This window comes from Rutilus rutilus (assembly GCF_951802725.1).
Source record: "Rutilus rutilus genome assembly, chromosome: 16".
In the NCBI taxonomy this organism is placed as follows: Eukaryota; Metazoa; Chordata; class Actinopteri; order Cypriniformes; family Leuciscidae; genus Rutilus; species Rutilus rutilus.
This window is the reverse complement of record NC_140224.1, coordinates 32684524-32697136: the sequence shown is the minus strand read 5'-3', so window position 1 is coordinate 32697136 and position 12613 is coordinate 32684524. Positions and strand designations below refer to the sequence as shown.

Here is a 12613-nt window from a genome sequence, read left to right as displayed (position 1 = left end):
TAATTTTTTTTACTAATTGTGTTTAAAAGGAGAAAAGAGCACAGCAGTGACCACCTACTCCTCCCATTAAGCACTGTGAATGATGTAATCCAGTCAATTTACTTCCACATTCAAACTATTTGTATATAGTCTATCTGATATTTTTAATGCACTTACATTGTTTTTAGATTTGATCTTTGTTTTTGATTTGTTCAGTGCTTCATGAGACAAGTAGTTTGTTCTCATATAAAATATGTTATATAATAGACATTACATAGTCTTGTACCTTTATCTTTTTTTCCAATATTCAAATAGTTTTTTCTTCAAATCAAAGTTTGTAATGTTGTGATTCATCTTAGAGCTGGTTGTTTTGGTTCTTATAGAAACTTTGTGAAATGCAGAACCAAACCAAAATAAAAAAAATAAAATAATGTTATGTGAGCGTAGGCTGTTTAAAATCTGGCAAAATAAAGAGACAGATCTATCAGTTTTATAACTCAGAATATTCATGCACCACAACTAAAAGTAGCAGCTAAAACAGCATGATTTCTGTCGACGGCATGTGAAAGTGAAATAAACATGCGTATAATTGCCGAGGCGTCTTATAAGTGTACAGGTCAAGTGAGTTCCTCTCCCTCGTCATACTCACTAAAAAGCACTCTAACATCAATTCCCACCCAAAGCATGACCAGAAATGAACATTTCTCAGAATGAAGCCTTTAACTGCAAGCCATTGCCAAGGCAACAAACAACACACCATTAGTTAAGAAAAAAAAAAATTTATATCTTTTTTTGATAGCATACAACAACACAAACACATCAAAATAACATCAGAAATTTGATTTTGTGCTGTCATTTTGCTTACTTTTCGGCATGTTTGCTTTGTATTTACTTAGGGTGTGTTCACACTTGTAGTTTGGTTCACTTGGTTCGTACAAAAAACAAAAAAAACAACAAAATACATTTAGTCTTGGTCAGCTTAGTGTTCACGTTGGCATTTTAACACCAAACCTAAAGGCAGTGTAAAGATCACCAGTGAGAGTGCCCGGGATTACCATCAGATGCCACTCCACCACGGACTATACCACACATCCACAGACTCCATTCCCCATAATCCTTTGCTCAGACTAATCATCCATTATCACATTCACCTGTGTCTCATCTTGTATACTCACCCTATATAAGCCTGGTTCTTTTCTTGATTCTCTGCCTGTTCCCTCGGATTTCTAGGAGGATCTTTAGATCCTCAACCTTCTTGTCTCAGAGCAGTACGTGACAGACGGGGATATGTTCACAACCTGATTGGTCAGCTTTTTTTTTACGTGTATTTCACGACGGAACTTACCGAACATCCAAAACAATGCTGTGTGCTGGGCTAAATGCACTTGTTGTATGTGCGTAGCCGACATTTGTTGGTATTTTGACCAGCTGAGAACTCATGAAGATCTTCTAAAATGTCTAAAAAGGAATCAAAACAGCGGCAGGAATCCCTCCGTCACACACAAACGAAGATCTGCCACGACGAGACGCGGTTCTGACGCCTGTACTGAACTGTGATGGACAACATCACGACTACGATGAGAAAAAACAGTTATGCTTGAGCATTCTGTCCTATTTAGGGTTGCATCTTGTGACATCATGTCCCGTTTTTGGTTCGTTTACATGTCTTTGGTCCGTGTTGCGTTCATATTTCATTCGAAGCGCATGAGAGTTTTTTCGAAAGCGAATCGAGACCCATCTTTTCAGCTGCCTCGTTCCGCTTGTTTGGTGTCACCAGGGTTCAGATGGTAGCTTTCACACTTATTCAAATGAGTTTCTTTTAATCTAACCAAACATGCCAAGTGAGAACACACCCTTAGATTAATATTTTATTACACTTTCATAGCTTTGCCACTGATATATATATATAAAAATGAAATTCCTTGAGATAAATAAAAAGACAATTGTTCACAAACAGAAATAATATAGAGCCCAGCTCAGATAGTCATAAAATATGTACCCTGATTGCACTTTAAGTCGCTTTGGATAAAAGTGTCTGCCAAATGTATAAGTGAAAGAGAAATGTTGATGAACAAATCTGAGCACAGTTTGAGACATAGTTAAGCTTTTTTCTGAGGCTCTAGTGGAGAAAAATGTACATCTCTGAGCAGAAGACTTATGTAAAAGTCTCCATTTGATCTCATCACTGTCTAGGGAAAATAACCGATATATTAAAGTGATCTCATTTTTCATTCACATGCTGGAATATCATTATCATATAGAAGACTGAATGTGTGTCATTCGTGCTGGGTGTAAGGGTAATTACTGTGATAAAATCTACAGCAGAAGAGTCACGGGACTCCATTTATATTACTTCCAGTGATTTTAATCATCTCAGAGATTATACACTACAAATAAGGTCCCTCTTCGGATTGTAAATATTACAATCTTTGCTTGTTTTTGATCTCTTGCATGAGTGGCTTTTTTAAAGGGATAGTTCACCCAAAATGTAATTTCTGTCATCATTTACTCACCCTCCTTTTGTTTCAAACATGTATTCATTTCTTCTGTGTAACGCAAAAGGCGACTCTTTAAAGATTGTGCCGATTGCTCTTTTTCCATGCAATTACAAAGCATCAAAAAGGGCATAAAAGCATCATAATAGAATCAGTGATCTATACGGCAAGACTTACGAAAGCATTGGATGAGCTTTGTGGAAGGAAAATCTTGACATTTATACTCCTTAGCATGTTAACGAGTTTAAAAGAGTAGCGATGCAAAATCTCTGAATGAATCATTCTTTTGATTCAGAACTTTCAGCGAATCTGGAACAGAAAAACTAAATCTGAAAGATTCAATTATAAATCAGACTGAACTGGTTCTCAAATTCAACTGAATCAATGATCTGGTCGCAGCAATTAACAGTTCACTGGAAAGGAAGTTTATGAGTGCAACATCTTCCATGTGGAGAATATAGTGCACAAGCCGTATCTTTCTACCACAAGGACCACTTGGAGTTCCTAAAGGCACGGAGGTTTCTGATAGTGATCTAGGCCTGTAGGCCAACATGTTTGTACTTTGGGGGTCGATGGATTGTCACACCTTTAGTACGGTGGGGGAAGTGTAATTATCTGATTGGTCAGTTTGAATGTCTCACATCTGGGTTTTATTCACATGGTCAGGGAAAGGATAAAATAAGATTGAAACTGTTGCTCTGTCTCTTTGATGCTCTGGCTCTCTGCTTCTCTGGGTCCCTTTCTTGGGGCTCCCTCCTTTTGCCTCCTCTTCTCTTTGTCTCTCTCTCTCTCTCTCTCTCTGGTAAGATTTTACATGCTGGGTAGGGTTAATGGTATAAGTTATCATCATCTCATACATCTATTTTGTACCTATTTTAAGTGTAACCATAACCATATTTTGTCATTAAACCTTTTCAATTACAACTAATGTGCTAACTAGTTTTGATTTGGTATTGACTTTGAAGTGCAATACAATATTGTCACTCTCTATAGCAATGCTCTCCCACACATAAGTAACTGCGCTTATTTCCGTCGTTGGTATAAGTGGCAGTGGGTGGAATAGACAAGAAATGTGCAGTTTTCTACCATCTTGCTAATAACGGTTCTTTAGTCATTCGGCAGTCTTGCAGCTTGATCCACTGCAGAAATCCACCCTTACAGAAATATATCATCATCATTGGAACATCTCTGCTCAGTGAACGTTGCATTGCACACATACCTCTAAGCAAAATATATAACTCTCCCAGCTCCCCTCCTTGTGTCTAAAATATGAACTCATGCATTTTAAACTTCATAAGATAATACAACTGATTATGAATACTTATAAAGAATAATAATACAGATACATAATATTAAATAATGAAATTTTAGTCTTCAGACTCCCTTTTAATGATCTTCTACAGTGTTTCTGCTTCTGTTTTGAAGCTTGAAAGCTTTGGGCCTCATTCATTTTAATTGCATGGAAAGAACCAACAACCAGCAGTCTTTAGTATTCCCCTTTCTCAGGAAAAGGAAACTCATACGGGTTTGGAACAACATGGTTGAGTAAATAATTTTAATTTCTGAGCAAACAATTCCTTAAGTGGTTAGAGGTGTGATCTTTGACTATTAACAGACCTGCAGAGTTAATTTCACAGCAGCGAGCGGGGCGAGCGATTTTTAAAGCGAGAAAATGAACGGCAGTCCGTTTCTCATGAGTGCACGAGGCGTTTATTGCAGAGACTTGTCTTGGAAAACTAATTTGCAAGTTATTAAAGTGACAAAGTTACACCAGAACGGCTTCTGGTAGTACCCACCTTCCTCTGTTGCCATGACAGTGATGTTGTGCCAGGGCGTGTCCTCCCGGTCCAGGAGCTGAGTCGTTCTAATGACTCCACTGATGGATTCAATATCGAAATACACCTCTTTGTCTTCTCTGCGATCGATGAAATACCTAAATATAGAAAAGAGAGCATGAATACTGCATGAGCCTTTCCGTCTTTCACCCCTCTTCATCATAGCCGTGGCATTAATAGCAAAAACAGCTGGAATATGCATGATTATAAGAGAGATGGCATTGCTGTACACGGCTTGGTCGTGAAATCCTGCCAATTTCACGTGGCATGACTTACGGCAGGAATACTCGACAAAGCTCAGCCTAAAGGGGCATATTAGTAATTTATATAGTAATTATTTTACATTTTACCGAACAAAAGCTTATTTCAGAGTAATTATACATCATGCCACCCAGCTCTATGACAGATCACTGTAGAAATACAGAGTGGAATATATAATGTGAAAAACACAGTGACTTCATGGAAAGCTGAAAGGTAAAGATGGAACATTGTAAGAGGTTCATTAATTTAAAAGAATAATGCTCTAAATGCAAGAGTTCTTTTCACAGTTTCTAATTAAATTAGCTTACATTATGTTTGTCGGACAAAATGCGCATTGTATTGAGCATTAATATTGTCTCAAAACTCTCATTTTGTTCATATGATTTCTCTAAATGATCGATCACCCTGGCAGACACCAAACAGGTCATTTTCAGTGAGATTTATGAGTGGTTTTAGGTATATACGCAGATGTGTATTAATATTCCAGTTAAAATGACACAGTGAATCAGAGATATTTAGATAACAACAGACCTGGCAAAACCTTAATTATAAAAGGAAGAAGAAGAAGAAGAAGAAGAAGAAGAAGAAAAAAAAACTACTGGAAAAAACTGCAAGGAGGAAGTCTGTGAGAAGAAGCATTAGTTGGACATAATTAACAAATCCTCAAGTGACATGCTTGGTAGAGACTCTCAAAAGACTGTCAGAATCTCTTTCCAAGTATGAATGCGAAATTAAACCACATTTGCATTTCCTCAAGAAAATACTAGAGTATGCAAGGCAGCTGAAAATTAGTGTTAACATTTTATGTAAGCTTATAATTCTAGTTTTGGTTTAGGAGAGTTAGTTTTTGACTTTGGATCTGCTGTTTTGCTTTTATATAATAATATATCATATATATTAGGGGTGTAACGGTACACAGAAGTCACGGTTCGGTACATACATCGGTTTTAGGGTCACGGTTCGATACAAGTTAAAGTGCTATATAAATGAAGGTGCTTTGACTTGACTTGACTTCACCACCCAAAAAAAAAAAAGACATGCTTAAGTGCTCTAAAAAATATTTCTGTTTAGCTTTTATCATGTTAACTTGGAAGAAATATATGAAACACAAAGATGTCTCTGCAAAACACAAAACATCATCTCAAAATCTCTGTTAATTCAATATCAGGGTGTCCATTGTGAAGAATATGCCTTTAAAAACCATTTTCACGGCAGCATCTCATGAGACAAATGCTTTACAAGATATATGATAATGATCAGATGCATCATTATAATGGTTAGGAGCAAAACTAAGGAGATAACAGTGACCTTGCTTATTTTTCCATAAAGCTAATGCTGATTCTCAAACTTCAATGCCATTTTATTTGTATGCTAATGGGTACATACTGCAGTATAAATTCTTGTACGGGAATGAAATGTTGTTTTTTATGGGAAATGCAGATTAAAATCGGAAGAGCAGAAACGCAATAAATGGACTGAAAAAAGAAAATAAATGTGCTATCCTTCAACACAGACTAAAAAAAAGAAGAGATCAGGGATTATTTATGAGACTTTTCTCTTGTTTTCTCTCATGTATTTTATTTATCTATTTATCACAGCGATAAATGCTGATGTAAAAGCCGTTCGTGTGAAACCGACGATCTCACTCACATCAGCCAATGAGAATCCCAGCATTTGCATGACCGTGAGAGTTATGGCCCCTCTGTCACGCATGGACTGTGAAGGTTCATTCAAAGATGGCTTGAAAACACACATCCTCAACCCACTAGTAGAGAGAGATGCTAATAAACCATACAGGTCATATCTCATTACCACAAGAAAATGTGCACCGTCCTTGACTGCATGAGACATGAGAGAAAAATAACAATAAGGATTTTACACTTTATGCATTTTACTGCCAGTGAAAGGAGCATTCTGACATTTTATTTTTCATTCCATTGTTCACTGGCGCGTCATTCAAATTGTTATGTTCTGTAGACTATGATGTGCACAACCTTTAATATTAAGAATGCTCCATTTATTTTGTTTACAAAAATGTCTTTGTGTCTTTGTTACACGTTACATGTACATACCCTAAACCAAACCTATAGTAAGTACATGTAGTTACTTAATATCACTCAGTACTTAAATGTATAATTACAGTGTAACAAAGACACCTTAAAATAAAATGTCACCAAACTTTCTTACATGCATAATATGATTCTACTGGAATTCCACTGGCTTCTTTAGGCAAGCAGCATGCTATCAGTGCACACCCCTCTTTCATTAAAGTGTGTGGAGGTAATTGAGCCTTTGGCAGCAGTGTTTTACTAACATGCTAACATGGGGTGCCTTAACTGCTCCAATTAACATTATCCTCCATAGAAAATATAGAGAGAGAGAGAGAGAGAGAGAGAGAGAGAGAGAGAGAGAGAGAGAGAGAGAGAGAGAGAGAGAGAGAGAGAGAGAGAGAGAGAGAGAGAAAATGTCAGATTATTTTGCTATAGCATGGCATTTGAGCATGCTATAAATAACCCTGATTTACTAAAATCTTGCTAGCGGAAATTCAAAAAAAAATTGTAATGTGTTTTGTAGGCATATTGCTGGCGATTTACTATGAATTGCACAAATAGCTACATATACTAACTTTTTTGATAATATTAATTGAATAAGTATACCCACCTTAATAATAATATTTATAAGATTATATTATAATGTATGTACTGTAATATTGTACAAAGTTATTTAATGTTAGTATTTGGCTGATAACAGGAATTTTTTTTACAAAATAGTGTGTATATCAAGAAAAGCAATAATTAGCTAAATATGTAGTTTTATATATATATATATATATATATATATAGGGATAAATCACAATAGTCGTCTAATCGACTATATACATCAGGACAACACATTTATGTGTGACATTATGGCCTGCGTGTAATTGTATTACCGGTCGGAGTGTTATTTTAACCCTTCACATCTTCTTACCTGACAGGGCTGTTTTTGCTGTCTGGGTCTCTCGCTGTGACGGTTCCCACTTCACTTCCAACCTTTGCGTTCTCGTACACCTCCAAAATGTAATAATCCAATGAGAAAACCGGCGGCTCATCCACGTCTCCGACTGTGATCTTGAGCGTGGCATCATCTTTGAATGAGCCCAGATAGGACAAGCGTGGGTCCAGGTGTGTGTTCTCTGCAGCGATGTGAAGGCTGTACTGCTTCTTCTTTTCATAATTCAGTTGCTGAGAAGAGAAAACAGGAAACTTAGGGTGTGTTCGCACTTGTCAGGCTTGGCTCCATTAAAACAAACTCTGGTGTGATTGCTCTGTTAGTGCGGCTCATTTAAATAAGTGTGAACGCTGCCATCTGAACCCTGGTGCGCACCAACCAGGTGAACTGAGAAAGATGGGTCTCGGTCCGCTTTCAAACGAACTCTGGTGCGGTTAAACTAAAATATAAACGGAACAAAGACATCTAAACTAACCAAACAACCAAACGCAGAAGAATACTTGTTTATTCTCCTCATAGGAGCTATGTTGTCCATCACAGTTCAGTACTGGCGTATGAAATGGCGTCTCCACGCATCAGATCTTCGTTTGTGTGTGATGGAGGGATTCTCACTGCTGTTTTGAATCCTTTACATTTTATAAGCTCTCGAGTTGTCAGCTCCATCATATACCATCATATGTAGCAATGCACATACAGTGAGCGCATTTAGCCCAGCACACAGCATTATTTTGGATGTATGGTAAGTTCTTTCTTTTTTTTTCTTCTTTTGTATCATTAAATTTGGTCTCAAAAATAGACAGTGTGAACGCTCACCGAACAAGGTCTAAATGTATCATTTTCTTTTTTTGGTCCGGACCAAAAGAACCAAAGAGAACTGAACTACAAAGTGTGAACTGGATTATAGATATACACAATATTTTCAGTCAGTCAGTTTTAGTCACTTTCTTGGCGGCTTCTAGCAGTTTCAAGTACTCCAAAAAGTTATGAACTGAGATTATATTGAGGTCAGTCTTTTTTGCTTCCGGAGCGCAGAAGCTAAATCGCTCTCTAGATGGGGTCACGTCTGTAAACACCAGGAAACCTGCCTGACCTTCACCGCCCGTCTCGTCGGACAGATCTGGCAGGCATTTATTTACAAGACTGGCTTTAGGAAAACTCAGTATTCACTGCATTCACAGCTTTCCTGACCTCCAGGACTGAAGCTCAGAATTAAGAAAAGAGACCATTAATGAGCATCTGAGCCATGAAGAGTGCCAGACGTCTGCTTGACCTAGTCAGGATGGATAGATCATACATACATGTATTTGTCAGTGTATCCCTGTAATTTCAGCGTCTGCAGCTTCAGATTTGATGCTATTTTGACAACATCTTGACTGGTTTAATTATACCATCCTTTTGCGTTCTTTTGTTGAAGACAAACACTCAAGTGAAAAGTGTGAAAAACCATATTGCAATCTGGATGTTATTCAAATTTTTTACTTGCTAATGTGGGTTCATGCATGACTGCAACTTTCTTTTGTTGTATTTTTCATGTCTCTGTTGGCTCTGCAGTCTAAATAAAGAGACATTCACTACAATGATAATATAAACTATATTTTCTGCTCTCTAGATATGGTTCATGTCCTTCCACAAAAAAGTCCACCACAAAATGCTTTTTACATAATTTGAGATATTGCAGAAATGACACTGTGGTGGAAACGTTCATTACTTTTGGACAGAAATCTCCTGTGATGCATTTATATTCACTGGTGAACAATGTTAGTCAAGTATTTTATCAGAGTTTATTTTCTAAAAGCCCACCAGCCAAAAAGTGTTCATACAGTCGCTTATTAATGAGGGTTTAGAAAACCCTCTAAACATAGTATGAGCAATAATAGTCATGATGCTTGCTTTAGTAAACACCAATGAAAATGACAGCAATACCTTTCTCAGCGTGATAACACCCTCTCTAGTGTCTTTGTCTGTGGAGATGGAGAACATTCCGGCCCCCTCAGGGTTCAGGATGCTGTATTTGATCTCTGCATTGATTCCGATGTCATCATCGTTGGCTTTGATCTTCCCCACTGGCTTTCCCACCTGTGCCGACTCTGGGACAAACACCTGGTAATTCTCTGCAGACACACACAAAAGCCCGCATGGTGGTTTGTTCGATTGGCTGCGTGGTATTTTAAAGCATATCTATCATGATGCCTCTTTCCAACTATGCCTCCAAACAAGCCACATTGAGCTATTCTAGAAGTATTTCAATATCGCTGTCATGCCCCATTCCCAAACCACCTGATTACAAAAACTAAATGCAACAGAGTGCGACGTCATGTCTCAGTTTTCCGACGGCCATGGTTCCAGATGTATTTTGGGGATTTCAAAAGCTCCGAGATGAATCACAACATTACAAACTTTGATCCATGGTAACAGCAACTTCTCTGATTGGTGGATCTTAATGAGGTGGACTCATTTAAAAGCCTTCTGGCTTCTACAAAATCACATTATACTGTGCTGTAGCTTAATATTGGAACTCATAGTCTGTCTTAAAAGGTTTATACATTATCCTTAAAAACATATGTTTCTAGGGAGAAAATTAATGTTTTTTTTTTTTTACTTCCAGAACCCTGCTGTTGTGCTCTGTTTCTGAGGATAAAAATAAGACAACAAAAACTCAAGATCCAAGACCCATAATTGGAAGCTTGCACAATAAAACAGTGTCCCTGTCTCTATTCTCTTCATGCTAATTAATGATAAAAATTTGCACTGCAAAGCACAATTTATATGAGTCATCTGATAGTGAGACTGCATCTACAGTATATTAGGAATATTTCCTTCTCTTCCACCTAATTATATAGTATCCATAAGACACCCTTGAGAAAACAAACAGTTTTCTTGTGATTGTCTGGGAAAAAATATATATACTTTGAGAGAGAGAGAAAAAAGTGCATTACAACAGCATACTGTATGGTTAAACTTTAAACAGTAATGAGGATATTTCTAGAAGATGAAGAATCGGAGAAAAGCGAGATCAAGCTGTATCACTTCTTTTGCCAAGATGTCTCACAGATTTGTTTAAGAAAGTTCAGTCTGGATGAAGAGTTCAGGAGCGAAAATTCAGCAACAGCTCTGTTGCAAAAGCTAGTCAGTTGCATACAGATTTTAAAGGTTGCATCTTAAGTCAAATAGAGTGCAACAGTCGGGTTCCGGATATAGAAATAGATTTTTAATGAAAATGTATAAACCTTTAAAGACAGCCTTACTGTGAGCTATGAGGCAGTTAATCGATAGTGTTTGCTTCTGCTGAAGCCGTTAGCCTGCATTATTTTAACTTAGTATTAAAATAATCATGTTTAACAGCAGGATTTGTGGTGAAAAACTATTACCCATGATGCTGTGCAGAAAATTCCACCAATCAGTATTGAAACTGTGGTAGATTTTTCTTCTATTTCACACCTGACCTAAGTCTGCAATCGACGTCCCCGAACATCTACAGTCGACGTGAGTTCCCCTGGGTCTCGTCTACAATCGACGTCCCCGAACATCTACAGTCGACGTGAGTTCCCCTGGGTCTCGTCTGCAATCGACGTCCCCGAACATCTACAGTCGACGTGAGTTCCCCTGGGTCTCGTCTACAATCGACGTCCTCTATCTCTCACTTGTTCCCCTAACTAACTTGCTTCCCTAATTAACTTGCTTCCCTAACTAACTTGCAGCAATAATAACAGACAGACTTCAGCAAATGTCCTCTAAATGCTTTAATCACGGCCGGGAGAGTTTCCCGAACAGCTCTCAGAGAATCTCCCCACGGCCAGAGGATCTCAGACAAAAAAACTACTTTTTTACTTCAAATCAAAGTTTGTAATGTTAATGTTTGAATGACATATTTGGAATGCTGTATATGAGTCATCTGATAGTTTAGACAGAAATTCTGTGCATTGAACGACCAGCGCTCTGTGAAGAGTCTTATAATACTGCCTCACTAGGTTGCTCATTAGGTCTTTGAACCAAAATCTACTGATGTCCTTCTATAGCAATATGTTGCCACTGTATTTGGTTTTCACAGTGGCTAACATTACTCACTCTGAGGGAACTTTGGTGGGTTGTCGTTGATGTCAGTTAGCGTGATGTTGACCGTGGTGGAGCCCGACAACCCTCCAACCTGCCCTGCCATGTCTTTGGCTTGAATCACCACTGAGTAATGTTCTCTTGCCTCTCGATCCATGTCTGCCAGGGCTGTTCTGATGATACCTGCAAAATGCACACAAACATATGGCGGCTTACGTACATACATAGTATAAATGCAAGGGTTAATAAAGTGATAAGCCAGAAGCAAATTTTCACAGAATTCTTTTCCTTAAATGCATGTATAATTTCTATACTTGATTGCATTCTCACTTACACAGATGATCATCTCACACAGCGTTCAATTTCTTATCATTTTTGGTAAAAATGTTTCAGCCAAAATACGTACGTGTGAACAATTATACATTGATGATTGCCATGTGCAGTGTGACATTTTGTAAGACTTGTTAAAATAAAACGCTTTTGTGTCTGGAAGGTCTTTTCTCTGCCAAGGTCAGTTTCTGTACATTTCACTACCATTCAAATGACATCAAAACCTTGAAGTACTGGTGAACTGAACCGTAGTCTTCAATCATACACAACTCAACAATGACATGCATACACTAGATATGGACAATTTTTTTGATTCTATGGTAACATTTTCACTGCAGTGTTTTAGTGGTTGCTAAGTGATTGCTTATTAGCCCAAGTCATAAGAGATGACAGTAAACCAGGCCCATATCTGAGGCCAAACTAAAAATCTACTCAAAATTTTGTATTTAATACAATGCACATATTGTGTGCATATATGTTTTACATTGTACAAATATATAAAAAAAAATGCAGGCATGCATTTGCAGCTGTTGGTAATTTCTGTAATTACATCTATAATTACGCAGTTGACCATTCCCTTACACCTACTCATACCACCAAACCTGTCCCTATCCTTACCCGTATCCCACCTCAATAGCAGCAAAAGTGTTTTGCAAAACAAAATGAACACAA

General features: G+C 37.7%; 1 protein-coding gene across 4 annotated transcripts in view; it reads right to left on the bottom strand.

Moving 5' to 3' along the window:
• LOC311305811 (cadherin-18) overlaps positions 1 to 12613 on the bottom strand; it is a 164369-nt gene that overhangs the window by 25419 nt on the left and 126337 nt on the right. For all 4 annotated transcript variants that reach the window (XM_084433725.1, XM_084433723.1, XM_084433724.1 and 1 more), the window contains 4 exons: positions 11627 to 11794; positions 9485 to 9672; positions 7541 to 7794; positions 4271 to 4407 (listed from right to left, as the gene is read on the bottom strand). In XM_084433725.1, the coding sequence (XP_084289851.1) occupies positions 4271 to 4407; positions 7541 to 7794; positions 9485 to 9672; positions 11627 to 11794 (747 nt within the window). The remainder of the gene's footprint in view (positions 1 to 4270; positions 4408 to 7540; positions 7795 to 9484; positions 9673 to 11626; positions 11795 to 12613) is intronic.